Consider the following 26,652-nt stretch of genomic DNA (forward strand, 5'->3'; position numbering starts at 1 on the left):
TTGTAAAAATCCAGGCTAAGGAATATAGAAGCTTTTCTTAGTATTAGCAAAAGACAGACACTTGAGTAGTCTTATTTAGTACATATAATTGAAAACAGTCAGGAATATACATTATAAAACTTACAGAAAGTAAGTTTAGCTCATCAATGAGCTGGTCAAAATCCAGAAGTAAAATACAAAAAAACATTTAATATTAACTAATCAAAGTAGAAGGCAGACTGAACAACTAGAGCTGAACAACAAGACTGAACAACTTGACTTCATACTCAGTTATACTTAATGACTCATCCTGTGTTCAGACTCAAGCGTCCACAAGTATCCTGACAATTTTTTAAATATGTCTAGAATATTACAAATATCAGGAATAAAAGAAAAGCCAGGAATGTATCTTACTTCTGCTTCTGTGTTATTTTTTTTACATAGTAGTCACTTTGGTAGCTCACATGAATAGTTCAAAGGTTAATTCAATCAATTCTTTAAATATATATAGTGTAGCAGTAAGTACGCTGGGTTGGGATAGTGGCGATTCTACATTTTTGGCTTACATTTTTACGAATCAGTCAAGCAAAATGAAGGTCATTAAAATTATAGTATGCATTCAAATGTCAATTTTTTTTACATATAAATTTATAATTGTAGCAAAAATTTTTCAATGTAGCTGGAAATACTGAATGGGATTAAAAACTCTAGTGCCATTGGAAAAAGGAAACGAAATTCTTTCCAGAAATATAAAGTACGGCCAATCAATATGATAATAATATGTTTGTATACAGTTTACAGATTACATCAGTTTGTATACAAAGGAAGGGGAAAGTATAAGGGAATTTATAAGGGAAAAGGTATGCAAAATTCCAGCCTCCAAATATGGCTTTGTTCAAATTGGTTCCTAACTTTGAGTTTTTAATGACAACAAATTTACCTCTCAATTTTTTAATTATGATCTTTATCTTTTAGAAAACATCCCTGCAACAGTATGAAGTTTAATGGTAAATTTTAAGATTATTGTTGAAGAACGGTAAGTTTCAGATTTTCAGTAATGGTAAATTTGCGTTTTGGGGCCACCCTATTAGCCTTTTTACTGTAAAAAATGGGGAATCTTTGTTGTGAAGCAGGTACAACTTTATACTTAGCTAAATTTAATCTGGTTTAATTTTTCTAAAATCAACGTGCTATACTAATAAAATGTTCGAATATTCAAAGGGTCCTAAGGAATTTTGTTTGCAATTGCTTTTTCCAGATTAAGAAACTGAACGAATAGTCCAAGGATTGTAAGCAAAGTTCTATATTTACAAAGATCTAAAAACTGAAGAATTATTCTAGACATTAGTTATTCTTATACTATTATGGCTGTAACATGTATATGGCTCTTTTTTAAATTTTCGTTTTTAGTTCGTTTCGATCATTGTTATCGCAAGTCTTCTAAAAGCAAATGGCTTTTTTTTCAGGGAAAATAAAGTGTTTCACGTTATAAGATCAAAAATACAAAAAGGACGTCATTATATTTGCTTTTGAGAGGATTAAGCTTATAATTTAAGCATTAAAAATCTTACCACTGCAACAGCTGGAGAGGTTATTATTTCGGTAGGAGATAGAACAGCCAGATATGCAACGTTAACAAGTACATAGCTCGCGGTAACTAATGGCAATCCAATGATAATCGACCGAGGAAGGTTCCTGCAAGAAAAGCAAGTATTAGAGTTTTGGCTAAAACTAAGGGGATTAGCAGGATAAGATTTATTATTAGATCATCATACTAGCATCACTAGCATTGTCAGAGGCAATTAATCAGCAATGCCTTAGTAAAGATCCATGTGCCTCCCATGCATTGTCCTTCATTCTTTGCTCCACGGCCATTTCGTATGAAAGGCGTGGTCATAGGAACTTGGTCATTCCATCAGAAATTGAAAGCTTTAGTGACCTCTTTAAGACCTAAAAGTGATTGGAGGGTAACCAAATATAAACTCTGGCATAATGAGGTCCAGGGCAATGCCCCCTGAGAAAACGAAGATATCAAAAATACATAGAAGTGCCCTTTTTGCTCTTAGGCAGCCCTAGCCCCCATGGTGTCATATCAACATTTAAGACAACAAGGGTTGACGCGATCCCAGAGATTTGGGGGAAAAGGCCTGAATTATGTAAATTACCACTGTCCAAAGAAGGGTTTTAGACAAAAAAGACAGGCATATTTGGTCTTAGCTGTTCGATCAGCTTGGAACCTCCAGAGATTGCACAATAGGCCAAGATTTCCCAGCTTTCTAGAAGTTACAATCTTGAAACGACAAGCATGCCTGAGTGAATCAAAAGCATTATGTTCAACTGAGTTTTCAGAAAATGTTATCTACGGTATGCCGGGAATAATTTGGTGATTCAGGTTATCAAAATAGCATACTTTTAATGTCTCAGAAACACCTTGATTGCTTGAGTCAAAACTTTCAGTCAGTATGGGGGAGGGGGGTTGTTTCTGCAGTGATTATGATAGCTTTGCTAGTACTTTTGTTTATTCTTGCATGTGTGCTATGCTTGCTTATTTGTTCTATGCTTGCTCGTATTGCTTACTTTTCTTTATAGGAGCTTGGCTTAAATAAATGCATTAATCACAATTGTTGCATGGTGTTAGAAGTGGGATCTTGGCATTGAAATCTAACAGCACTATAGAAGTCCAACAGCCATCCATCAACTAGGATACCACCTCCTTGGCAGATGAATGGAATCGATTTGAACAGCATACCCGGTTGATGCTTATAGGACCGCTGGCAGAAAAGACAGAAAAATCTCAGTTTGCCTATCTGCTTATCTGGATGGGAGCTACGGCCGAGAGATCTTCAATACTTTCGAAATGGAAAAGAGTGAAGCCAAATTGAACCCCTTATCAAATACTTTAAAGACTATGCAAACCCAAAGAAAAAAACTGTGTTTGCAAGATTCACCTTCCAGAAGCGCGACCAGTTAGAAAACAAAAGTACTGAAAGGTATATTACAGAATTAAAAACATTGGACAAACCATGTCTATACACAGAAAAAGATGAAATGATTCGGGACCAAATTGTCTGTGGAATCCGAAACCAAGCTGTTCGAGAGAAACTGTTAGCGGAAGGTGACTCATTAACTCTTGAGAGTGCAGTATCAAGATATAGAACATACAGAACAACGCAAGCTCAGCTTAAATCATTCAGTGGGAGTAAACCAATATCTACCAAGCAGGAAGTTGATGCAATCACAAGTGGTCCAAGCCGGAATAGCTTACAAATTCAGAAAACTTCTTCTAATAACTACACCAAGGGTAGAGAATGCTATTTTTGTGTTAGATATTACTCGACCAATCATGCATGACCAACCAAGGGGAAAAATGTACACAGTGCAAGAAGTTAAACCATTTTGCAAGGGTCTATCACAGCAACAAAAACGTAAACACCATTGATGAAGAAACTGAGTCAGTTAGAGAGACAGTCAATGATCAGGAAACAATTTTTCTGCATGCCATTGGCAAAGTTAGTGGTAAAGATGAAGCCCTTGTCCCATTGACCTGAAAGAACCAGCTTTCACTCAACTTCAAAATTGATACAGGAGCCCAAGCAAATGTAATTCCCAAAAACATTTTAGACAAGCTTAACCCAAAACCGAATCTGCAACCAACTAATCAGCGACTGACCAGTTTCTGTGGTGTTAGGATCCCATTCATTGGCACTTGTGATCTTGCATGTAGCCAAATACAGTATTCTAAGGGTGCTCACAGGTTCTACGTAGTCGACTCAGCATCAACCCCAATGATGGGATTTCGATCCAGCATAGACTTGAACCTCATCAAACTGGTACTTAATGTTAATGCAGAACAAACCAGTATAGATGGCAAGTACAAAAGCCTGTTTGAAGGCATTGGTTGACTTGAAGTGGAATGCAACATCCATCTAAAAGATGGGTCCATACCAACAGTCTGTCCAACCAGAAGGGTACCAGAGGCACTAAAAGATAAACTCCAGGATTGACTTAACAGAATGGAAAGAGACGGAATCATTGAAAAGGTTACGGAGCCCACAGAATGGGTAAATTCAATGGTGATGATTGAAAAAAGAAGAACGGAACTGTAAGGGTATGCATAGACCCAGTAGATCTTAAGAAATACATGAAGCACCCTTACTATCCCATACCTACCTTAAAAGACGTTAAAGTCAAGCTGCATGGTGTAAAGGTGTTCAGCAAAATGGAAGCTCGGTCAGAATACTGGTCATTAGTTCTTTCCGCAACTGCATCTGAGATGACAACAGTCAGCATTATATTCGGGCGTTTTCGATTCCTAAGAATGCCCTTTGCCTTACTTTCAGCACAAGAAGAGTTCCAGTGCCGTATGGAAGAAGCATTTGAAGGGCTGGAAGGATTAGCCATCATAATTGATGATATTCTAGTGTATGGGCCAAACCAAGAAGAATATGATGAAAAACTCCCAGCCGTTACGGAAAGAGCACTAGAAAAAGGTGTAAAATTCACAAGGACAAATGCAACATCAGTGCAAGCAGTGTATGCTATTTTGGGCACATAATTAGAGCCGATGGCATTAAATCGGACCCGGAAAAACTGAGAGTCATCGGAAAAATGCCCAAACCTCAGAGCCACAAAGAATTGCTTACCCTCCTTGAAATGCTGAACTGGCTCGTAAAATACATTCCCGACCTGTCTAATACAAATAAAAGCCTTCGAGACATACTCAAACGTGACCCATTCTCCTGAAGTCCCGAAAATGACCAGACGCTGGCAGGGTAAAAGCAGTCAATTGTGTCAGGCATCTTCTTCTTCAACTGCAAGAGCTTGAATGTGGAGCTGAAAGTCGATATTTTCAGCCATGGCTTGGGAGCAAACCTCTGTAGTGATGGAGAAGTGGTAGCATATGCGTCCCGTGCACTTAGCAAAACCGACAAAAAGTACTCCCAACTTGAAAAGGAATTTTTATGGTATTGTCTAAGGATGCAAGCACTTTCATCACTGCCTCTATGGAAGGTGTGTTAACGTAATAACTGATCACCGCCCGCTTGAGACAATAGTCACAAATCCTATCCACAAGACCCCTCCAAGGGTACAGAGACTAATGCTACAACTCCAACCGTACGATCTTCATCTGCAATTCCAGCCAGATTCAGAAATAACAATCGCCGACGCTCTTTCTCATCTCCACCTTCCAGATATCGACGAGAAACTAGCGACATAAATAAACGTGCATGTTCATCAGATCTCTAGACATCTTCCTGTAAGTGATGAGATGATTCTAAGAATCCAGGAAGAAACTTCCAAAGACATCCAACTCAGGATTCTTGCGGAAACAATCGATGAAGGCTGGCCGAAAAGCAGAAAAGCATGGCAGTCAGAGGTACGTCTGTTTTGGAATATTCAGTATGAACTGTAAACAAACAAAGGGATCATCTTCAAATGCGAGAGATCAGTAATACACAAAATATTACAGCCAGAGATTCTGAGATAACTCCACGTTATTCACATTGGGGTGGAAAAGACCAAGCAAAGAGCCAGAATGCTGGTTTACTGGCCAGGCCTGAACGTAGACATTGAGCAGTATGTTCGTAGTTGCCAAACACGTACTAGAATCATGCCGTCAAACCAAAGAGAGCCTATGATCAGTCACTAAATACCATGTCTTCCTTGGAAAAAATTTGCATCCGACCATTCACGCTTCACAATAATGACTATCTTCTAACAGCGGACCATCATAGCTGTTTTTTTAAGCAGACAAACTCAGCTCCACTACGTCAAAGGCCGTAATCTCCATACTCAAATCTGACTTCACCAGATATGGCATCCCATCCATACTAATATCTAACAATGGCTCTCAGTACTTTCCGGTTGAATTCTAAGAGTTTGACAGGACATGGGGATTCACTCAGAGAACATCAAGTCCCATCTACCCCCAGTCAAACAGCCTTGTGGAAAAGACTGTCCAGAGAGCAAAGAACCTCATGACGAAGGCATCAGAAAGCAGTGAGGTGATACTTGGGGCTGCTTGAATACAGGAAAACACCCATGGATGGAATAGCCTCGCCGTCCCACCTTCTGAAGAGCCGTCAATTGAGGATACTTCTACCATGTACCATTGACTACCTAAAAAAGAAAGTGGTCAGCAATCGCAAGTTTTTGGAGAAACACACAGCTCTCCAGAGACAAAAGAAGTGTCAGTATGATGTAACGTCTAGGCCTCTTACGTCAGTAGAAGTAGGAAAATCAGTATTGGTGCAGAAGACTCCGGGTAGCAAATGGAGCCAAGCAAGAGTAATGGCCCACTCTGAGGTCCCTCGATCCTAAGTAGTTGAGACAGACGACGGGTCTGTCATAAGACGGAATAGAGTTCACCTCTCGAGCCAAATTGGCATTGACTCGGAGACTAGGGACCTTTGTGGGCCAACTATCATATCTTCAACCCCACTTTCTACTCTAAACAAAGAAATTCCGACTCAAAGATCACCGTCATCACCCGGAAATCAGTTCAAAAGATAACCGCTGAGCTCCTCAACACCACTAGACCGAATGGGGAAAGAGCTCACCTCTTCTGAAGCCTCAATTTAGACATGTGAAGCAGCATTTCTTCCCCAAGTTGGCGCAAGAAGGTGATTAGGAAGAGTGATCAACCCACCAAAGAGATTGAACCTGTAAATAGTTATGTGAAGTGAAAAGTATGCAATGTGTGCACCAGAGAATTGAACCTAGCACCTTCTCCTACTCGTTAAAAAAAAGAAAAAAAGAAAAGAAGTCTTAAGTGTGACAGTAGATTTACATGTGTAACAACCCTTATGTGTACTTAGAATACATAATAGAGAACCGAGCCTAGCGTCTTTTCGGGATGTAAATAAATTTAATGATATCTCAGCTAGTAATCATACGGTGCAGTACTGGTGTATTTTGAACCAATAAGTCTAAAGTGAAAAGAAGGGAGATGCAGTGATTTATGATTGCTTTGCTAGTGCTTTAAGGAGGAAGGAGTATGGAATTTCGCCTTCTTTGTAAATGACCCTGAGCGAACACTTTTGGACCAACTCGATTTTGTCACAATTCATTTGAAAGTTGCGAATGCCAGACCGGATATGCATATTCCAATATCGGCCTGATAAAGGATAAGTAAACACAGAGGTTATCTTAGGACAATTAAATTTGTTTAGCAACTTAAACATGGATTGTGAAAAATTTGCTTGTTTAACAATGTTGGAAACATGTGTGTACCACTTAAGATCATTAGAAATTGTGACACCAAGAAGCTTAACATGTTTCACTTGCATTTCGCGAGGGATCGGGTCGCAAAAAACAGCTGTATATTTCAAGAAGTTGATCGTCATTATCAGTGATTTAGTGGGATTTACTGTCATATTTAGATTCTTAGATTCATCCGAACATTGGGTTAGGGTTTCAACGGTCACTTTTAATATTCCTATGACATACTTCAAGGATCGACAAGTCATCCACATATTTCCATCTTTGGGGGAATTTCTTGCCAATTTCGTTAATCATGACAAGAAATAAGAGTGGTCCCAATGAGGTTCCTTGAGGTATTCCATAGTACCTAGGGAGGGGGTTAGAGTAAGCATTTTTGTATTTTACAACTTGTGATCTGTTTGAAATGAGTAGGGAGATAAACCAAAAGAAACTACTACATGTTGTCAGGTTATCAAAATAGCATACCTGCGGTACTCAAGGAACGACTAAGGAGCTGAACAAATTTGAAATTTTCAGGACGTATTTCAGGGAGGGGGAAAATAAATGCCAAACTGTGATTTGGGGGAGGATACACATGGAAAAGGGCTAAAATCTTTTTGTCTCCAGCCTGCATAATGTTTTGACACTATAGGCCCCTTTGGAACTATAGCAGGACTTTAGATCAAAGAGAATATATGTACCCAAGCTACCGAACATAGCAGGCAGGCGGTGGTAGGGGGCTATGCGAGCCTACAGTTTTGACTTGGGGGAGGGATAAGAGCTAAATACTTTACACTACATACGCTCAGGTTATTAGAATAGCATGTAGGCTATGTCTTGGAAGGGCTTAGAGGACCGAGCTAAAACTTTCAGAATTAGGTAAGGAAGGGAACAAGGGTGCTTCAAATTTAGTATTTAGGGGGAGTTACATCGAATTAATGATGCAAACCAGAAGCCGCCATCATATCTGCGGGCAGTTGGGCCTTCAATTTAAATATTTTGCCGACGCGAAACCTTTGAGTAGTGTGGGATCGAGGAAAAAATACATGAGTTTAGAGACCTCAGTTGGTTAAAGACCGCGGTACTTTTGCAAAGTAGATGTTTTCCTTATGAAAGTCATAAAATAAGATTTTATTCATCATTAATTAAGTTTTTATTCATAACAATTAGTTAAACAGCCAATAGATATGTTTGATTATTCTTGACAAAGATTCTTGTACCTTTAAAGGAGGGGGAATATACACAAGTGGGTTAAGCAGAAGCTGAGAGAGAGAGAGAAAAAGAATTTTAAAGATTGTAAGATCACTCAGAAAAACTAAATTGACTCAATGCATAAAAAAGGAAAAAAAAAATAACTTGTTTTGAGATATTTCTGTAATTTCCTATACAGCACTGAACCTCTTTTGAGTAACATTACCAACTAGATACGTTTTATGTCAAAAGGACATATTCTCTTGTGCCAGGAATGTATGGCATAACAAAACGAAATATAGCGGCAAAAACGTGACACATCTTAGAAATTTGGGAAATTAAAGGACCAAAAATGGACACATTTGGTGAATTCATGAAATAAAACAAAACATTCCCAAATGGTTGTATATTTTGGCCAAAAATAATATCACTTTTCTCTAGAGTACTGCTTTAAATTCGGTATTTCTTTTTTTTGGGCATCCAGGTTTTGCCAGAGATGTCGCAAGTAAAGGATTTTCTCCGCAGTTAATAATTTACATGTTTATATGAGTTTCGTGCTTTCTCATATTAAGTCATTTTGCATGAATGTTTCAAATGGATCTTTTTTCTTTTCATTATACTTGATGTTAACTGGCGTTGGCCACTCCGGAAGAGGTTTACAAAGCATCTTTTGGTAATACAATTGCTAACAAAAAACTTCAGATGCACACATTTTAGCTAAAAAAGACACATTTTTGAATGCTCAGGGTACATATTCATGAACTAGAAAGTTGGCAAAATTGCTTTTGATTCGAAATGAAATACTTCTGAATACAAAATCAATGAGCCACTAAAGATTTACATAAGTCTTTTTTTAGTGGTGTCTCTATCCACTAAACATATAAATTTTCCTATAAATTTTATTTCAATCATTTCTTTTCAAGAAGTCTATTTTAAAAGGGAAGTTTTTGGTTTATCGTTAATTTATGCTGAACATTAGCTGGAATATGTAGAAGAAGGCAATATTGCCTATTCTTATTTATGCGGTGCCTTTTTTACTCTCTAGTGGGCTCACTAGAGCACTGAAATTATCAGTTAAAAGACTTGGATTCTGTCATTACTTCAGTTACTCGAAGCTTCCGCCAGTAATATTGAATCTTTGTTTAAATTTGACAACAAAATCAATAAAATGGTATGGCCAACGCGGTGGGGAATCAAAATTATTCCCCTCTAGCTTTGGGTCAAATCTACTTTTATGTATTCAGTTTAAATAGTGAAAGCTAAGAGCTCATATGGCACTTGTGACGAGGCAAGAAGAGCTAAGAGCCAAGAGATCATATGGTATGAGCTCTAACAAAATTCTATGAATCAATAGATTGATTTAAAAAGGAGAATAAGAGGCTTAATGCCGGTCAGGATTTAAAATAAGAGCTCTGAGTCACGATGTCCTTCTAAATATCAAAATTCATTAAGATCCGGTCACCCACTCGTAAGTTATAAATACTTAATTTTTTCTAATTTTTCCTCTCCCTTTAGGCCCCCAGATGTTCGAACCTGGGAAAATGACTTTATCAAGTCAAATTGTCCAGCTCCCTGACACGCCTACCAATTTTCATTGTCCAAGCACGTCCAGAAGCACCAAACTCGCCGAATCACTGAGCCCCTCCCCCCAACTCCCCAAAAGAGAGCGAATCCAGTACGATTCTGTCAATCACGTATCAAGGACATTTGCTTATTCTATCCGCCAAGTTTCATCCCGATTCCTCCGCTCCAAGTGTTTTCCAAGATTTCCCCTTCCAGCTCCCCCCCAATGTCAAAAGATCTGGTCGGGATTTGAAATAAGAGCTCTGAGACATAAATTCCTTCTAAATATCAAATTTCATTTAAGATCCGATCACCTATTTGTAAGATAAAAATACCCCAATTTTTACGTTTTCCAAGAATTCCGGTTTCCCCTCCAACTCCCCCAAATGTCACAGGATCTGGTTGGAATTTAAAATTAGAGCTTTAAAGCACAAGATCCTTCTAAATATCAAATTTCATTAATATCTGGCCACCCTTTCGTAAGCTACATGTACCTCAATTTTCAAAATTACCCCCCTCCCCCAACTCCACCAAAGAGAGCAGATCCTGTCCGGTTATGTCAGTCACGTATCTTAGACAGGTTTCAATTCTTCCCATCCAGTTTCATCCTGATCTCACCACTTTAAGTATTTTCTAAGATTTCCATTCCCCCCCCCAACTGCCCCCCTCCCCAATTACGCTTGATCCGGTTGAGATTTAAAATAAGAGATCTGAGTTACGAGGCCCTTCTAAATATGAAGTTTCATGAAGATGCGATTGCTCCTTCGTGAGTTAGAAATACGTCATTTTTTCTTGTTTTTCAGAATTAACCCCCCTCCCCAATAGAGCGGATCCGTTCCAATTATGTAAATCAAGTATCTAAGACTTCTGCTTATTTTCCCACCAAGTTTCATCCAGATCTCTCCAATCTAAGCATTTTCCATGATTTTAGGTTTACTCACCCCAAAATCCCCCCAGTGTCACCAGATCCGGTCGAGATTTAAAATAAGAGCTTTGAGACACGATATCCTTCTAAATATCAAATTTCATTGAGATCCGATCACCCATTCGTTAAAAACACCTCAGTTAAAAATAAAAAAATTAAAATCAAAGTTAAAAATACCTCATTTTTTCTAATTTTTCAAAATTAACCCCCCCCCAACTACCCCAAACAGAGCGGATCCGTTCCGGTTATGTCAATCATGTATCTAGGACTTGTGCTTATTTTTCCCACCAAGTTTCATCCCGATCACTCCACTCTAACTGTTTTCCAAGTTTTAGGTTCCCCCTCCCAAATCCCCCCCCCCCCCAATGTCACCAGATCCGGTCGGGATTTAAAATAAGAGCTCTGAGACACGATATTTTTGTAAATATCAAATTTCATTGAGATCCGATCACCCATTCGTAAGTTGAAAATGCCTCATTTTTTCTAATTTTTCAGAATTAACCCTCCCCCAACTACCCCAAAGAGAGCGGATCCGTTCCGGTTATGTCAATCATGTATCTAGGACTTGTGCTTATTTTTTCCGTCAAGTTTCATCTCGATCCCTCCTCTAAGTGTTTTCCAAGGTTTTAGGTTTCCCCTCCCAACCCCCCTCCCAATGTCACCAGATTCGGTCGGGATTTAAAATACAGCTTTGAGATACAATATCCTTCCAAAAATCAAATTTCATTAAGATCTGATCAACGGTTCGTAAGTTAAAAATACTTCAATTTTTCTATTTTCTCCGAATTAACGGGCCCCCCACTCAGGGGCGCCATTTGGGGGGGGGGGGTTGGGGTGGGCAAATGCCCACTCCAGATTTTCCAGGGGGCCCAAGCTTCCACCAAAAAGGGTCCTTTGCCGGCCATGATAATAACACTATTTGCTATTAACCATTGTAAACTTTGAAGGCAGGTTAGATACATAATCTAATTCTCAAGTTCTGTCAAATTCCCGTTTCCTAGATGATTATATTAATATTATAAATTCTGAATATTTGCAGTAATTCCTCTAAGTTGATTGACTAAAATAGGTCAGCTCCTGGCCTATCATGATGGAATCGCTCCTTGTTATCTTCCAATTGCACTACATAGAAACAATTACGCAAGCGACGAAATCGCTGTCCCAGCAACTCCATGCCGTCGCCGTTGACTTGGTTATTTCTCGATCACGCACCCTGATTCAGGCCACAAGATGCAAACTTACCGACCTGCGTTCAGATGCTTCATTTGTATCGCTTTTCAAGAAGGCTAAAGAGTTTGCAACAGAACTCGAAATTGAAGTACCTGCTGTGAATGGACCCGCGACTAGACCCTCCTCTGTTGGTCAGAAAGGACGACCTTCAAGAATTCAAAAGATCACAAAGCATCGAAAACAATTTGTGACAACTTTGATGCTAGGAAAGAATTTCATCGAATCTGGAAATTGGACTACTACTTTGGCGGATGAAATGAAGTAAGAATACTTCAAAACTTTTGACCGTCTACTAGCCGAATTTGACAGAAGGTTCACAGATAACTTGCCAGTGCTGAGTACGCTCGAAGCCTTGGATCCAAGCTCAACCGAGCTTATGGACACAGAGCTGCTCAAGCTTTTCTCTTCTATTTACGGTGAGCTGGATATCGACAGCATTCTTCTCGAATCTCAAGCTGGTATTGCCAAGCGTTTCTTGCTCAATGAGGAGAAAAAGCCGGAAAACTTCCTAGATATTGTCGACCATCTTCAGGGATTACCAGTGGCTTACTCAGAAGTAATTAAAGTACTTGGTATTGCTGCCACACTTCCTGAGACAACAGCGAGCAATGAGCGTTTGTTTTCTAGCCTAGAAACAGTGAAAAAGACCTGTGGTCTACAACAGGAGATGGTCGTCTCAGTCACCTCCTTTTGATATTTGCAGAGAAGGACTTAGTAAAAAATTTGGACTACAACCAGCTTGTTGACGATTTTGCAAACATGAAAGCTCGGCGGTTTCCCTTGTTACCTTGAATGTCGTTATATTTTTTTTCTTGTTATGTTTTTCCTTTTTGTAAATATATTTGATCTGGAAGATTTCTGCTGAAGGGACACTGAGATTTTGGTTACAACCCTCAGTATAACAATGAAGGTTACTTTCACTGACGTATTGTTTACTTAAATAAGAACGTTTCTCGCTGAGGAATGTCAGCCTGTAGTCTGGTTGAATTTTCCACTTTCAGTTTAATCACTTAACCTCTTTGATTGTATTCTTCGTTGTTATAATTAATCTTAGAGGTCAGTGTGGCTGAGTTCCACATTTGGTTACAGTACATTTCCAAGCAACACACGGGTGCTGAAAATGCAATTTACTTATAATATTCGATAAATGCGCTGCCAAAAGCCGGATTTTTCTTATCCAACACAAAGTGAATCGGGGGGGGGGGGCAGATGGAGTTCATGCCCACCCCAAGATTTGGCCAAATCGGGGCCAAAACAGATGGTAAAATCGGGACAACGACTATTTCTAATTTAATATGATCCGGTCCCTGATACGCCTGCAAAATTTCATCGTCCTAGCGTCCTAGCTTACCTGGAAGTGCCTATAGTAGCAAAACCGGGACCGACAGACCGACAGAATTTGCGATTGCTATATGTCACTTGTTTAATACCAAATGCCATAAAAAACATCCTCTCTTCCTATATTTTCGTGAATTGGAGTTACTGAAAGACAATTAAGGTACTTTACTTACACATTTGGATTGATAAGTTCTTCAGTTGCAAAGTTCAAATTGTTCCTAAAAAAGAAAATGGTATATTTATTTGATAATATGTTTGTATTTTAGTACTAAGTAAATATATTAAATAAATACCACTAAGTAATGAGGGATCACAATTACAGTTAGCTTTTAAAATAATTTGGTACCAAAGACAAATATGAATTAAAATGAAAAAGTCGTTAAAATTATCTAACGACACCTGAGACAAGTCAGATTTCCCACAGGTGTCAATCAAGTATCTTTTGGGAGTCGGTAAACCTTAACTGCGCGCAAATTGGGAGATGGTTGTTGGATTTGCTGTCTTTTCATGCTGAGGCTTTTCAAAGATTTTGATTATTAAATCAAGTCCGATTTCTAAAAACGATATCTAATAAGCTTCATGCCTTTGGTTTTATTTTTTAAGGTGTTTGAATTTTTGTTATTCTTTGTTAAAATATATCAGCATATTTTAGCATTATTGCTCTTTTTAATCCCTTGTTAAAACATATAAAAATGTTTTTGCAATTATTAGTTTTTTGCTCTTTCTGCAATTTAATGTCAGTTCATGCTGTCTATTGAATGATTATTGAATGATTCATGCTGTAATTCTGATTATTGAAGCTAGTCCAATTTCTAACAATGATATGTACTAAGTTTCAAACTTTTGATTTTCTTTTTTAAGGTTTTTGAATTGTTGTAATATATACAAATACTTTTGCAATTAACAGTTTTTTGCTCTTTCTGCAATTTAATGTCATTTCATAGTCTTTCCGAAGATATTTGATTATTGAAGCTAGTCCGATTTTTAACAACGATGTGCACTAAGATTGAAACTTTTGGTTTTCTCAAGGTTTTTGTAATAACCACAAATTTTTTATTTTTGGGCCTTCATACTGACATTATAAAACTGGTTACATTCAAACCTGTACGCTTAATCACCTAGCAAGTTAGTTTTATCAAAAAAACTAATTTTAAACTTTTCAGGTATTTTTCTAGTTTGAATTAAAACATTAAAATTATTGCTCAGGCAGCATAAATATTATTGCAGTTTACATAATAGCTTTCGTGATTCTAAACTGAGCTTAAAAAGTTTTTCCGCTTTTTTTCAAGTCTTAAAAAGACATTGCTAATGATGTTTTTCTAACAACGACTTCTACTAAGCTTCAAACTTTTGGTTTTATGCACTTACCCGTTTTGTACCTGGTTAACGCAATTAAATGTCTTTTCATACAGAGGTATATGAATATTTATCGTACTACTGTTAACAAGTAATAATGGTAAAACGATCAATTCACCAGTAATAATGCAATTTAAAGCTCAGAGGGTGTTAAGACCCTTTTCTACAAGCTGTAGCATAATTTCAAATTCACAAAGTAACTTGACATTTTTAGCTTTAGCACTGTGCGCATAGGCATCTAAAGTACCTCGAACAAGAAGAAGACGATCTTTTTCATTTTGATGCTCGTCAAGCTATTGAGAATATTTCATAATCGACCAATTAATAGTCTGATGAGGCGATTTCAAGACAGGCGGTGACTGAGCGAAAATAAAATGCAAGACAACGCTGTACGGCACTACTTCACCAATCAAAGGAGACTGAACGAGGTCCTCTAAAGTATTGAATAGCATTGATTTAAAAGCTTTCACAGCTTTGTATGATTGTCCTAATTCGCTAAGTCTCAAACCGAGGGGTGCTAATGCCAATTCCATCTGTGCAAAATCTGATGCTATACGTAATTTTCCCCCTTCGCCAAGTGGCCGCACTAAACTTGTATGTCGCAAAAATAAATCGAAACAACGATTTGCAGTCTTGATCGCCATAGGTTGAAGATTCTCTTTATTTCCATAAAGGCCAAGATAGTCTTTGGAGACACGAAGAATAAATCCCTGTAGTTCAGGCAAATACAGGGAGTATTGAGGTGATGAGCGCGTGTTCTGTCTAACAGGCGCTGAAAAGTCTTCCTGATGCATCGTCAAAAGGATTGCTTCCACTGAATCTGAAATTGAATTAATCAGCGGTTGAACGGTTGCTCTCATCAAGTTTGAGCTTGTCTCCAGAATCGAATTGAATTCTTCTCTGCATTCTTCAAATAGATGACTCTCATTGAGTAAAGCAAACACCAAACCATTGGATTTGTGGACTACATTTGGGATGGCTGTAACCTGTGATGCATTACTGTCAGAGACTATAAGCGTTTCGCACTTTACATTGAAGAGTTTCAAACATTTAATAATACTCTTTGAAACCAGCAAATGAAAACTCGGGTTTTTCTCAGAAACTTTCATCTCACTTAAAATAATACCAATTAGCGTGTCAATCTCATCAACAAAGGGCACTTTTTCTACTTGAAATATGGAATTAACCGGGTCAAAAAGTCGGGATAGTGACCGAGACAGGTATGCATTCTGGAATGGAGCCAATAGACTTTTTGCAGATTGTTCTATTTCAAAAAAGGATTCAATGACATCATCATCCCTTGTCAAGAAGATGTCTGCTTCCAATTTACCAACACCCTGAATATCATGGAGGCATTTGCTTATCCTCTCAACAAACTTCGAAAATCGTGGAAAATCTTCCTCCAAAGCTTGCTTGACAACTCCAGACTCAGTACAACTCTGCTTTAGTTCCCTCCTTATTACATCAATGATTTTAGACCAGAAGATTTTCAGCAAATAGGTCTTCTCCTTCGGCGACATTCGGGTGGCAAAAGTGACATTTGAACCCAAATATGTCTGTCCAATAACCCTGTCCAAACAGGAAACCTGGTCAAAACAAGAGCAAATAGTATTTGCAGTCTCTTCTAGTTCATCCCAGAGTAGAGAACGTAAAGCCCCCGTATTGCTAAGAACTGTGGGCGTTCGACCAGGATAACCTTTTTTCCTATCCTCTGCAAGCACAGAAGATGGACGCTCACCACCCAATGCACATCTAATCCGGTTTTGCACTAAATCAAAGGTTCTGTCAAGAAAACCATATACAGACGAGCTTAGAAGACCCATTGAATCAAAGACTTGCAGAGACTCTACGCCCTTGTTAACAGCGCCATCTTTCAACGCTGTTTCTAGGAGTTGAAAAGCCTCTTCTTCTGTTTTAGAGTGCCAGGCAGCAACCGATTGACAAGTATCTGTGTGAGCATTTAAATCATCTAAAGTCTTCTTTGAGCAAGCACTGTCAATTTCAGCCAAGATTTCAGCTTGTCGAAGCTGAAATCAAAGAATTGATCCGCCAAAATAAAAGAATTTGCCAAACAGCTTCATTAATCGTACAACTTCATTATTGTACGATTTCATTAATATCACTGATTTCGGACTGCAAGCCAAAAACTGCCATGTCGCTTCCTTTGTTGACGTATTTACATATGTATCTGATTGCCTTTACGGAGTTACGGTATTCAACGTATATGTGAGCATTAAATGTTTTTCATAATAAAGGTGAATATGGAACAACCCACTGGTTCTCTACTTCGATGGTGGTACCGTTATGGTTCTTTATTATTGCTGTTTTACCGCCATCTTCAGTAGATCTTCTTCTATATAGTGGGTAACCATCATTGCCGGTAATTGTGTTGGGTACTAAAAGTCGAGGATATTGCTTTGTGCACCTTCCTTTGGCCATGCATGGTGATTTTTCGTTCAGTGCACGGCAAGGTCCATGTATCATATTTTTTACCACAATATCATATAGGCCCTTATCGGCATTTTCATCAGGTATTTCAGCGGAAATCACATCGTCAATTTCATTAGAAGTAATTATATCATGAAGTTTTACTATGTAGTTTATCAGTGATTTCAACTTTTACCGGAAGACACGGGCCGTAATGTCATATCTATAACCGCCGATTGTACTTGAAGTAAAAGCTGCTGTATCTCATCCCAAGATTGATTACATGTAAATGTAATAAATAAATCTGGACGACCATAGAGACGAACATACGCAATAGCATCTTGAGCATATTCATGCATATGACGGGGACTGTCAGCATGTGACGAAGGTAAAGTCGTTAATCTTCCAACGTTAGTGGTATTACCGTCATTTACAACTGCATCTCGCAAATGAATGTATTGTTCAGAGCGGAGCTTGGTCTGATTCAGACGGATAAATAGCAAACATTCTGATTCAATCTTTGCATACATATCAACGTTGTATTGGTAAAACAATTGACATCATTTTAAAATATAATTTTCTTCATTGTGACGAATCATTAGTCTATAGGAATAATAAATCATTGCGCTGCATTTCATATCCGTTTGTTTGTTAGTGGATGGATTATTAAAGTGATAGCCGTCGGCTCCATCCCAAAAAATGATAGGATATTGTAGGGCATCGTAGCATCGATGAGTTTCAGCAATTCTTACCAACTGAACGTTTCGCTTATGAAGAATAATATCTCGAGGTAAAAACTGATCACCGACCATAACGATTGCCACTTCGTCGATAGTTGGATTTTCGGTTTGGGCACCAAACGACGTCATTTGGAAACATGAGTTATTAGACTCTATAAAATGAATGGTTTTATGAAGAATAAACAGGAGAAAGGAACTGAAATCATACCAGAATTTCCGAATTCATACACACAATTATACAAGATGATGAATAACCCCAAACAGATGAAGCAAAAGGCATGGAACAAGCGACAGCAAGCTTATGGTATATAACCACAAGCTCGAAGCGGCAGTGAGAATGCGATAACAAGCATTACAACGAATCACAAATGAAAATAATGGACAAAAAAAAATCTTTGGTTAAAAGACAAGTGACAGTGAAGATCAGATCACATTGACTCACAAACAAAAATGATATGTAACGAACTGGGTGGTTAGAAGAGAAGCAACAGCGACAATCACAAAGAATCGCAGGAGAACACAAATTCTGTAAAATGAATGGTTTTGTGAAGAATAAACAGGAGAAAGGAACTGAATTCATACCAGAATTTCTGAATTCATACGCACAATTATACAAGATGACGGATAACCCCAAACAGATGAAGCAAAAGGCATGGAACAAGCGACAGCAAGCTTATGGTATATAACCATAAGCTCGAAGAGGTAGTGAGCATGAAAAGTAATAGATAAAAAATAAAAATAGGACTGGCCCTTGACTTGTAGGAAGAGCTAAGGGTTTGACTTAAGTTTCTGCTCAAGAATGAAAGTAAAAAATTGCATAATTAGCCTAATAAAGGTTAAGTACGCAAATATATTAACTTTGCAATCAAATAAATTTCCATGCATTAGTTTAAATTTGCCTTATTATAAATATCCTCATCCGTTTTAGGGCTTTAGTTTCTGAGCTAACATAGATTAAACTTGATTATATCACTTGTTGGAATATCAATCCTGGCCTTCAGCTTTACTAAGGTAGGAATTTAGACTAGGCTGGCTTGAGTGCTAGATGACGGTCTTTTCACTATCCTGGAAAATAGTTGAGCTTGCTGAATAAAATATTAGGTTTTGATCTAGAGTTCAAGATTGGCTTCAATTGAGGGGGACACCCCCTGCTCTTTGAACTTCGAAAAATACCTTCTGGGTGATATTTTTTATGAATAATACCTTTTTTGTATTTATCTTGAAAAAAAAAACATTTTTACCCCCCTGTTGGCTGCAATTAAAAAAAAAACAGGCTACTTTAGCCGTCCATACTTGATTCCTGCTTTTACTGAAGAACGCCAAATGGCCTCATAAACGTCCATCGTGGAGTAAAAACAGAAATTAAGTACTTGAACCCCCATTGTTGTCATTTCAACTGCTTCACTGAACGGTAGTCGAAAACGCAGCTATTATATTTTAGATAGTCTTTGTAATAGTTATTTGTCAGCTTAAATTTTCTCTAGCAAACTGAGTTGAAAAACAATAGACAATTTTTACTTTTCAAAATAGTTAACATAAAAGACACGAGGAACAAAAAAAGTTATAACCTTACCATCCATCATAAGCCCAAAGACCGCTATAAAATGCAGTCGCCACATTACTAAAGGTAATCGCCGGCTGGTCCGGATCAATGGATTCAAAACCAGTGGACAGGTATTCAAGGTTTCCTAAAAATTATTATGTAAAATCTGATTAATGTATACGTTACCGTGAATGTCCGATATTCGTGAATATTGACATTCACCGGTGAATGTCCAAAATACCTTTTGTCTCATTGGATTTAGTCAAAGTTTCCAGTCAACTTTTTCAATTTAATGCAAGGCTTGATGATGACAGGTTAGGTTTGGTTGGGTTAGCTTAGGTTTTTAACCCATATCTGATATTTATAACGAAAATGTAATATAACCAAATCTAATCTAACTTAACCTAAATAACATAATCTAGCATAACCTAATTTAAACTTTTACCATCATAACTTAAATAAGCCTGAAAATGCTGACTCGTAAAACCAATTTAATCCAAGCAGAGAAAAAGGAACTTGGATATTCAACGGTGAATATCGATATTAACCAGATTTCGAACATTCACGGTAACATATGATATATATATATATATATATATATATATATATATATATATATATATATAAATAAGTTGTTTGTGGGTTATCACCATCAACAAAGCTCAAGGGCAATCATTAGAATCATGAGGTATAGATCTGAATATGGATTGTTTTTCCCATGGACAATTATATGTTGCATGTTCAAGAGTCGGTAAACCTGACAATCTATTTATATGCACAGACAATGGGGCAGCGAAGAATGTTGTATGTTCACAAGTTTTACGTCGTTAAAAACATATCTATCTATATATATATAAATAAGTTGTCTGTCTGTGTGTCTGTCTGTCAGGTGACGTCATGTTTCTCTGTCGACTGACGTCATGAAGTTAGTTGTCGTCATTTTTGCTATGACGGTGACGTCATTAAAGATATTTAAGACATATATGTTCACGTAGAAATCTATTAATGTTTAAGTTTAAAATGACTGATGAACTTACAATGGCAAAAGCCGATGAAGATGCTCAAAGAGTCTATGCCAAAAAACTTGCTGCTGATAGAGAAAGTCAGAAAAGAAAGCGTGCCGAGGAATCAAAAGAACAGCAAGGAAACAGGCTTGAGGCTAAAGAACGCAAAACCGCGCAGTTAGATGAAGATCCACCTGGACAGCGAGAGTCAAAACATATCAAAACTGAAAATGATAGCGATGATGATTGGGTTTGGGATTTTGACTTGGATAAGGTCATCAATGCCTACCAGATTTTAGTTAAAAAAAACAAAGGTTCGGCGATATGTATTTCATAGTGAAGCTGAAAAATAAAGAAGAAAAAGAAAACTGAAAAAAGAAAAAATGTAAAAAACTAAAAAATACTAAAAAGAAAAAACACTCAAAGAGAAATTACAGACCGGGACACAAATGACGACCGGGACAGAGGGAATATAAATAACGACCGGGACACTCAAAGAGAAATTACAGACTGGGATACCGGGACACAAATGACGACCGGGACACAGGGAATATAAATGACGACCAGGACACAGGTATTTAAGAATATCGTTCAAAGAAAAATTTTCAATTGTAAGAAGACCGTTGAAAGAGAAATTTCTAATTGTAAAATGACTGAAGAACCTACAATGGCAACACCCGAGGAAGCTGCTCAAAACGAACGTATTCAAGCCGAAGTAGCTGATTTGGTAAAGCTTTATGTTTCAGGTTCTAGGTCCGAGAGGCTCCAGGTTTGAACCTTGGCTTTAGCATTAATACAAAAGAAGAAAAAAACTAAAAAAGGTAAAAACTACAAAAAAACTAAAAATAAAATATATATATATATTTATATATATATCTATATATATAAAAATAAGTTGTCTGTCTGTGGATCTGTCAGGTGACGTCATGTTTCTGTGTCGACTGACGTCATGTTTTCGACTGACGAAATTACAGACCGGGACATCGGGACACAAATGACGACCGGGACACCGGCACATAGGGAATATAAATGACGACCGGGACACAAGGAATGTTCGATTAGCAATCACCATCAACAAAGCACCGGGACACAAATGACGACCGGGACACAGGGAGTATAAATGACGACCAGGACGTAAGTAAAAAAAAATTAAAAACTAAAAAAAAGGTAAAAACTACAAAAAAACTAAAAAGAAAAAAAACTAAAAACTAATAAAAAACTAAAAAAGCTAAAAAGCTAAAAAAAAATAAAAAATAAAATAAAATGAAAAAGGAAAAAAAAAAGAAAATAAAGGAGAAAAACAAAACTAAAAAAAAGAAAAAAAACTAAAAAAAGGTAAAAAACTAAAACCTAAAAAAGACCAATTCAAAAACGAATGTATATACAGACCGGGACACAAATGACGACCGGGACACCGGGACATGACGACCGGGACACAGGGACACAACTACAACAGGGACGCCGGGGGGCTCAGGGGGATATATAAATGACGATGGCGACACAGGGAATCGTCGATTAGCAATCACCATCAACAAAGCTCAAGGGCAATCATTAGAATCATGAGTTATAGATCTGAATACGGATTGTTTTCCCATGGACCATTATATGTTGCATGTTCAAGAGTCGTTAAACCTGGCATTCTATTTATATGCACAGACAATGGGACAGCAAAGAATGTTGTATATTCGCAAGTTTTACGTAGTTAAAAACATATATATATATATATATATATATATATATATATATATATATATATATATATATATATATATATATATATATATATATATATATATATATATATATATATATATATATATATATATATATATATATATATATATATATATATATATATATATATATATATATATATATATTCACAGGTGGGACATAGGGACACAACTACAATGGCGCGTAACTAATATGGCGCGTAACGACTTACGCGCGCGGGGGGGCTTGGGGGGAGCGCGAAGCGCCCCCACCAACTAGGTGTTGGGGTGGCACGAAGCGCCACCCCAACAGCTAGTATATATATATATATATATATATATATATATATATATATATATATATATATATATATATATATATATATATATGGGAGAGGCTCCCCAGCCTCCCCCCAAGATTAATTCTGGTGCCCTCTTATCCTGTTTATTTTTTTGTTCTTTACTCTTTTTCTCATCAAAAGAACTGAAATGTTTTGCTGATTTTAAATATAGATAGATAAGTGTGTTTCAAAAGATCATGGGCCATATACACACAAAAATATAAATAAATAACAAACAAGCGAGGATATTAAACAACAATACAAATTACAAACACGCACACAAACAGAATACAACGCAAAAATATCTTTATCTAACGACAAAAGAAATTAATCATATAAACTTTTTCTTCTTACTAAGGATTTATCTATATACACTCCCACTCGAAATATTTTGGTTGGGTTACTATTTTGCAGAATACCCGGAAGCATCAAATTAGTCCCATGTAAATAATTTTTCCGTAAATCAAAGAGCACCGGGCATTTCCGAAGAAAATGATCCAAAGTCTTCATCCTCATCTTTATAAAGGGGACAAAAATACCGCCTATCAGGACCAACTATCTTTTTTTTTGTCGAACAATTTTTACCTGTACTGGATTGGAAGACAATTTGCCCTAAGCTGAATCCAGCGACGTAGAATCATAGCCGGTAAATTAAATTTAAAATGAACTTCCTCTCCAAAACTAGGATTTGCCTGATTATAATGTTGTAGAGCTGTAGAATCTAAAACCAGCCCTTGCCAATGCTAAATTTCCTGACACCCTAATATAAATCGTACAAGGCTTCCTAAATATGTTGGTATATCACTAAAACAAAGACCATTATTCCATAAGTAAGGCATTCCTGCTTTTTCTAGTAATGATTTAATTTAAGATGGCCACGAGGTTTTTAAGCCACTTTTCAACATCTGATCATATGCCGCTCTTCCTAGTCTATCTTTATTACTCTTAGTTAACCTTTCATTAAGACCTTTCAGAATCTGTGAATGAGTTGTCTGATCTAGACCAAACACTCTTTTACAATACTGGAGCTGAAGGGACTCCAGTTGCTGCACTGTTTCTCCATCCCATATCTCTGCTCCATATTCTATCACGGGTAAAACTTTGTATTAAATATTCTTTTATGCATTTTTAGGTTTTTAATCCCCATTATCGCCGGGTTTCTAAAATTTGCAGACATGGCTACTCTACCTCTCTTAATTATTTCATCAACATGAATCTTCAGGCTTTCATTTTCCGATAAAATAAAGCCTAGATATATCCTTTTACTTATAATTAGTTCCTTATTATTAAATTTAAACCTATACTTTTCTTCGCCATTTACACTCCTTTTTTTTTAAATAACAACTTCGTTCTTTTGAGTATTCAGCCTTAATTTTTTTATCTGCAAATATTCTTCTATGAAGTTCAAAAGCGTCTGTAGATCTTGAGGTTTATTAGCCACCAAAGCAATATCATCTGACAGATAGTTTGCAAGTCCCTAGGCTAAGTTTTGAAACCCATCTATTATAAAAATATTAAACAACTTAGGAGAAAGGATGCTTCCCTGTTTTACTCCCAGCTTAATATCCAAAAAGTTTCGAAAACTTGTTACCAACTTGTACGGTTCCACTTACGCAAGTATACATACTCACTATCAAACTAACAAATAAATTGGGAAGGCCAATTCTTAGCATGGCATCTTTCAATAACTCTCTGTCGATACTGTCGAAAGCCTTATGGAGGTCAAGAAATCCTACATAAAGACAAGTTTTCCCATTCGATATTTATCTATTGATGCCTTTAACACACTATTTGTTGTCCCATACCATGTCCTGAAACCTCCTTGTTCCTCATGTATTATATTATTTTTATTTAACCAATTGGAAAGCCTGGTATCTAATATTTTCTCCAATACCTTACTTAAAGCAGGGACAAGCGCAACTAAACGATAATTCTCATGAGCTTTCGGGTTTCCTCCCTTAAAAAGTGGTATAAACAATGATGTCTTCCGAACGCTTGGCCATTGCCCTGACGTTAACACCTTATTACAAATAAGAAGAATTATCCAATTGGACAATTATCCAATTATCCATTTAACCAATTGGAAAGTCTGGTATCTAATATTTTCTCCAACACCTTACTTAAAGCAGGGACAAGCGCGATTAAACGATAATTCTCATGAGCCTTCAGGTTTTCTCTCTTAAAAAGTGGTATAAACAGTCAAATTTTCCAAACGCTTGGCCATTGCCCTGACGTTAACACCTTATTACAAATAAGAACAATTATCGGCATTAAAATGAAAAGAAAATTCTTAAATAACTTTATTCGTATACCATCAACACCGTAGCAGTACCACCTTTTAAATTCTTAAATACCAAATTAATCTCTTGGCCATTCACATCACCCACTAAATAATAATTGTGTTCCCTCATAGGATAAATAAATATCTCTGGGGTATGCGCTACCTCCTGAAGATCTACACAATTACCTTCCAAGTTTTTTAGGTGGCCATGAATCAACTTCCGGAACAACCTGGGTATTAACTTTTCCCTTTCCATTATCATTCCTTATATAGCCTCAAAACTTCTTTAAATCTTTTTTTCTAAAATCATCAGGAATGTCCAGTTTCTTCTTATTCTTACACTTTTTTTTTCGTTTTATTAAACAATGTCCAGTTTCTTCTTATTCTCACACTTTTTTTTTATTAAACTTTTATATTCTCTTCTTTTATCTTTATATTTAGCCAGTGTCAAACTTTGAAAACTTTGGCATCTTTTTCGTTGTCTTCTAATGCTTTCAACTTATTTTTTACATGCGACTCCAAGAGCTCCCTTTTAAATGCCTCAATATGTTCATCTGTTAAATCATTTCTAATTCGGTTTTCTAAACCTATTTTTCTATACTCCACATTGTAGAAATTTCTTACTCGAGGACCGCGGTCCTGAAACTGCCCAATCTCCATGCCGGTATAAGCATTAAAATCCCCCATCAACACGCACTCCAGATCTCTATAACTTTAACGCCCCGCTCTTTACGCTTTTAAGTTTGACTCTTCCTCACAACTCTACTTTTTAAAACAACAATAAACTTTAGCGTAAAGAGCTGTGCGTTGAGGAGGGGACCGCCCCTTTCATATACAGAATAATTTCTGTTTGTTTTAACTTTTAATGTCGCTTCTTACCGTCAGTTAAAAAAAGTTGTTTTTTGTTTAGTTACAAATAGTATAGGTTATTGAGAAGTATACAGACGTTTTCATGTAGCATTCTTTAAGATGGTGGTGGTGGTGGTGGTGGGGGGGGGGGGTTACGCGATAGGATCGTTTCATGGAGGAATGTATCATTGGGGAAGAGAATTTTCATGAAGGGGGCGTTTGATTTTCCAGCATTATTTAAAAAACAATGCAAAATTAAATAAAAAAACAAGTTTTTCAAACGGAAAGTAGGTGCAACATTAAAACTTAATACAAACAGAAATTATTACATATATGAGGGGATTCGTCCCCTCCTCAATACCTCGATCTTTATGCTAAAATATTTTTAGTAATTTCCAAAGAGCTATTTATTCTGATTAAACAACCTTTTTGATTCAGGGGTCATTCTTAAAGAATTGGAACAAAATTCGAACTTTAGTGTAGAGAGCGAGGTATTGACGAGGGGACGAATCTCCTCATATACGTAATAATAATATATGAATTTAGAAGTTCGCTAAGTAAGTTTATTTGTAAGTTAGGTATATTTATTACTAATAAAAGCATTTGTAAATAAAATTAGAAGTTCTAGTGGCGTTTTTAAGTAACCAAAAAAATTGGAGGGCAACTAGGCCCCTCTCCCACCCTTTTTTCCCAAAATATTCCGATCAAAACAGTGAGAAAGCTATTTAGACAAAAAAGTAAAATTAATATACAAATTTCGTTTTAATTATTTATGCATGGTGAGTCAATATCAAAACCTGCATTAATTCAAAAATGTTGAGAAATTAAATAAAAAAAAAAAGTTTTTTCGAGTGAAAGCAAGGAGCAACATTAAAACTTAAAACGAACAGAAATTATTACGTATATGAGAGGGCTCGTCCCCTCCTCAATAATTTGATGTTTAGGCTAAAGTATTTTTAGTAATTTCAAA

General features: G+C 36.9%; 2 protein-coding genes across 2 annotated transcripts in view; both read right to left on the minus strand.

Annotated features, from left to right (window-relative positions):
* The window catches only part of LOC136033139 (b(0,+)-type amino acid transporter 1-like), a 97,038-nt gene that overhangs the window by 23,624 nt on the left and 46,762 nt on the right, over window positions 1-26,652 (minus strand). Inside the window, exons 6-8 of the mRNA XM_065713779.1 lie at window positions 19,526-19,640; window positions 13,603-13,647; window positions 1,551-1,674 (exon numbers count right to left, since the gene is read on the minus strand). Coding sequence (XP_065569851.1) covers window positions 1,551-1,674; window positions 13,603-13,647; window positions 19,526-19,640 — 284 coding nt within the window. The remainder of the gene's footprint in view (window positions 1-1,550; window positions 1,675-13,602; window positions 13,648-19,525; window positions 19,641-26,652) is intronic.
* LOC136033325 (conserved oligomeric Golgi complex subunit 5-like) lies at window positions 15,078-17,742 on the minus strand. The gene is made up of 2 exons (XM_065714119.1): window positions 17,455-17,742; window positions 15,078-16,812 (listed from the first exon to the last, which is right to left on the minus strand). The coding sequence occupies exons 1-2, from the start codon at window positions 17,740-17,742 to the stop codon at window positions 15,079-15,081; spliced, it is 2,022 nt and encodes a 673-aa protein (XP_065570191.1). The 3' UTR covers window position 15,078.

Source organism: Artemia franciscana, chromosome 11 (assembly GCF_032884065.1).
Source record: "Artemia franciscana chromosome 11, ASM3288406v1, whole genome shotgun sequence".
NCBI classification, from domain to species: Eukaryota; Metazoa; Arthropoda; class Branchiopoda; order Anostraca; family Artemiidae; genus Artemia; species Artemia franciscana.

Bases quoted from the DNA above. Each gene is read 5' to 3' on its own strand.
- LOC136033325 (XM_065714119.1), bottom strand. From the start codon at position 17,742: ATGTATGCAAAGATTGAATCAGAATGTTTGCTATTTATCCGTCTGAAT. The intron at 16,813-17,454 runs GTACAATCGGCG...CTTTGATTTCAG, and splicing joins TACAGCAGCTTTTACTTCAA to CTTCGACAAGCTGAAATCTT.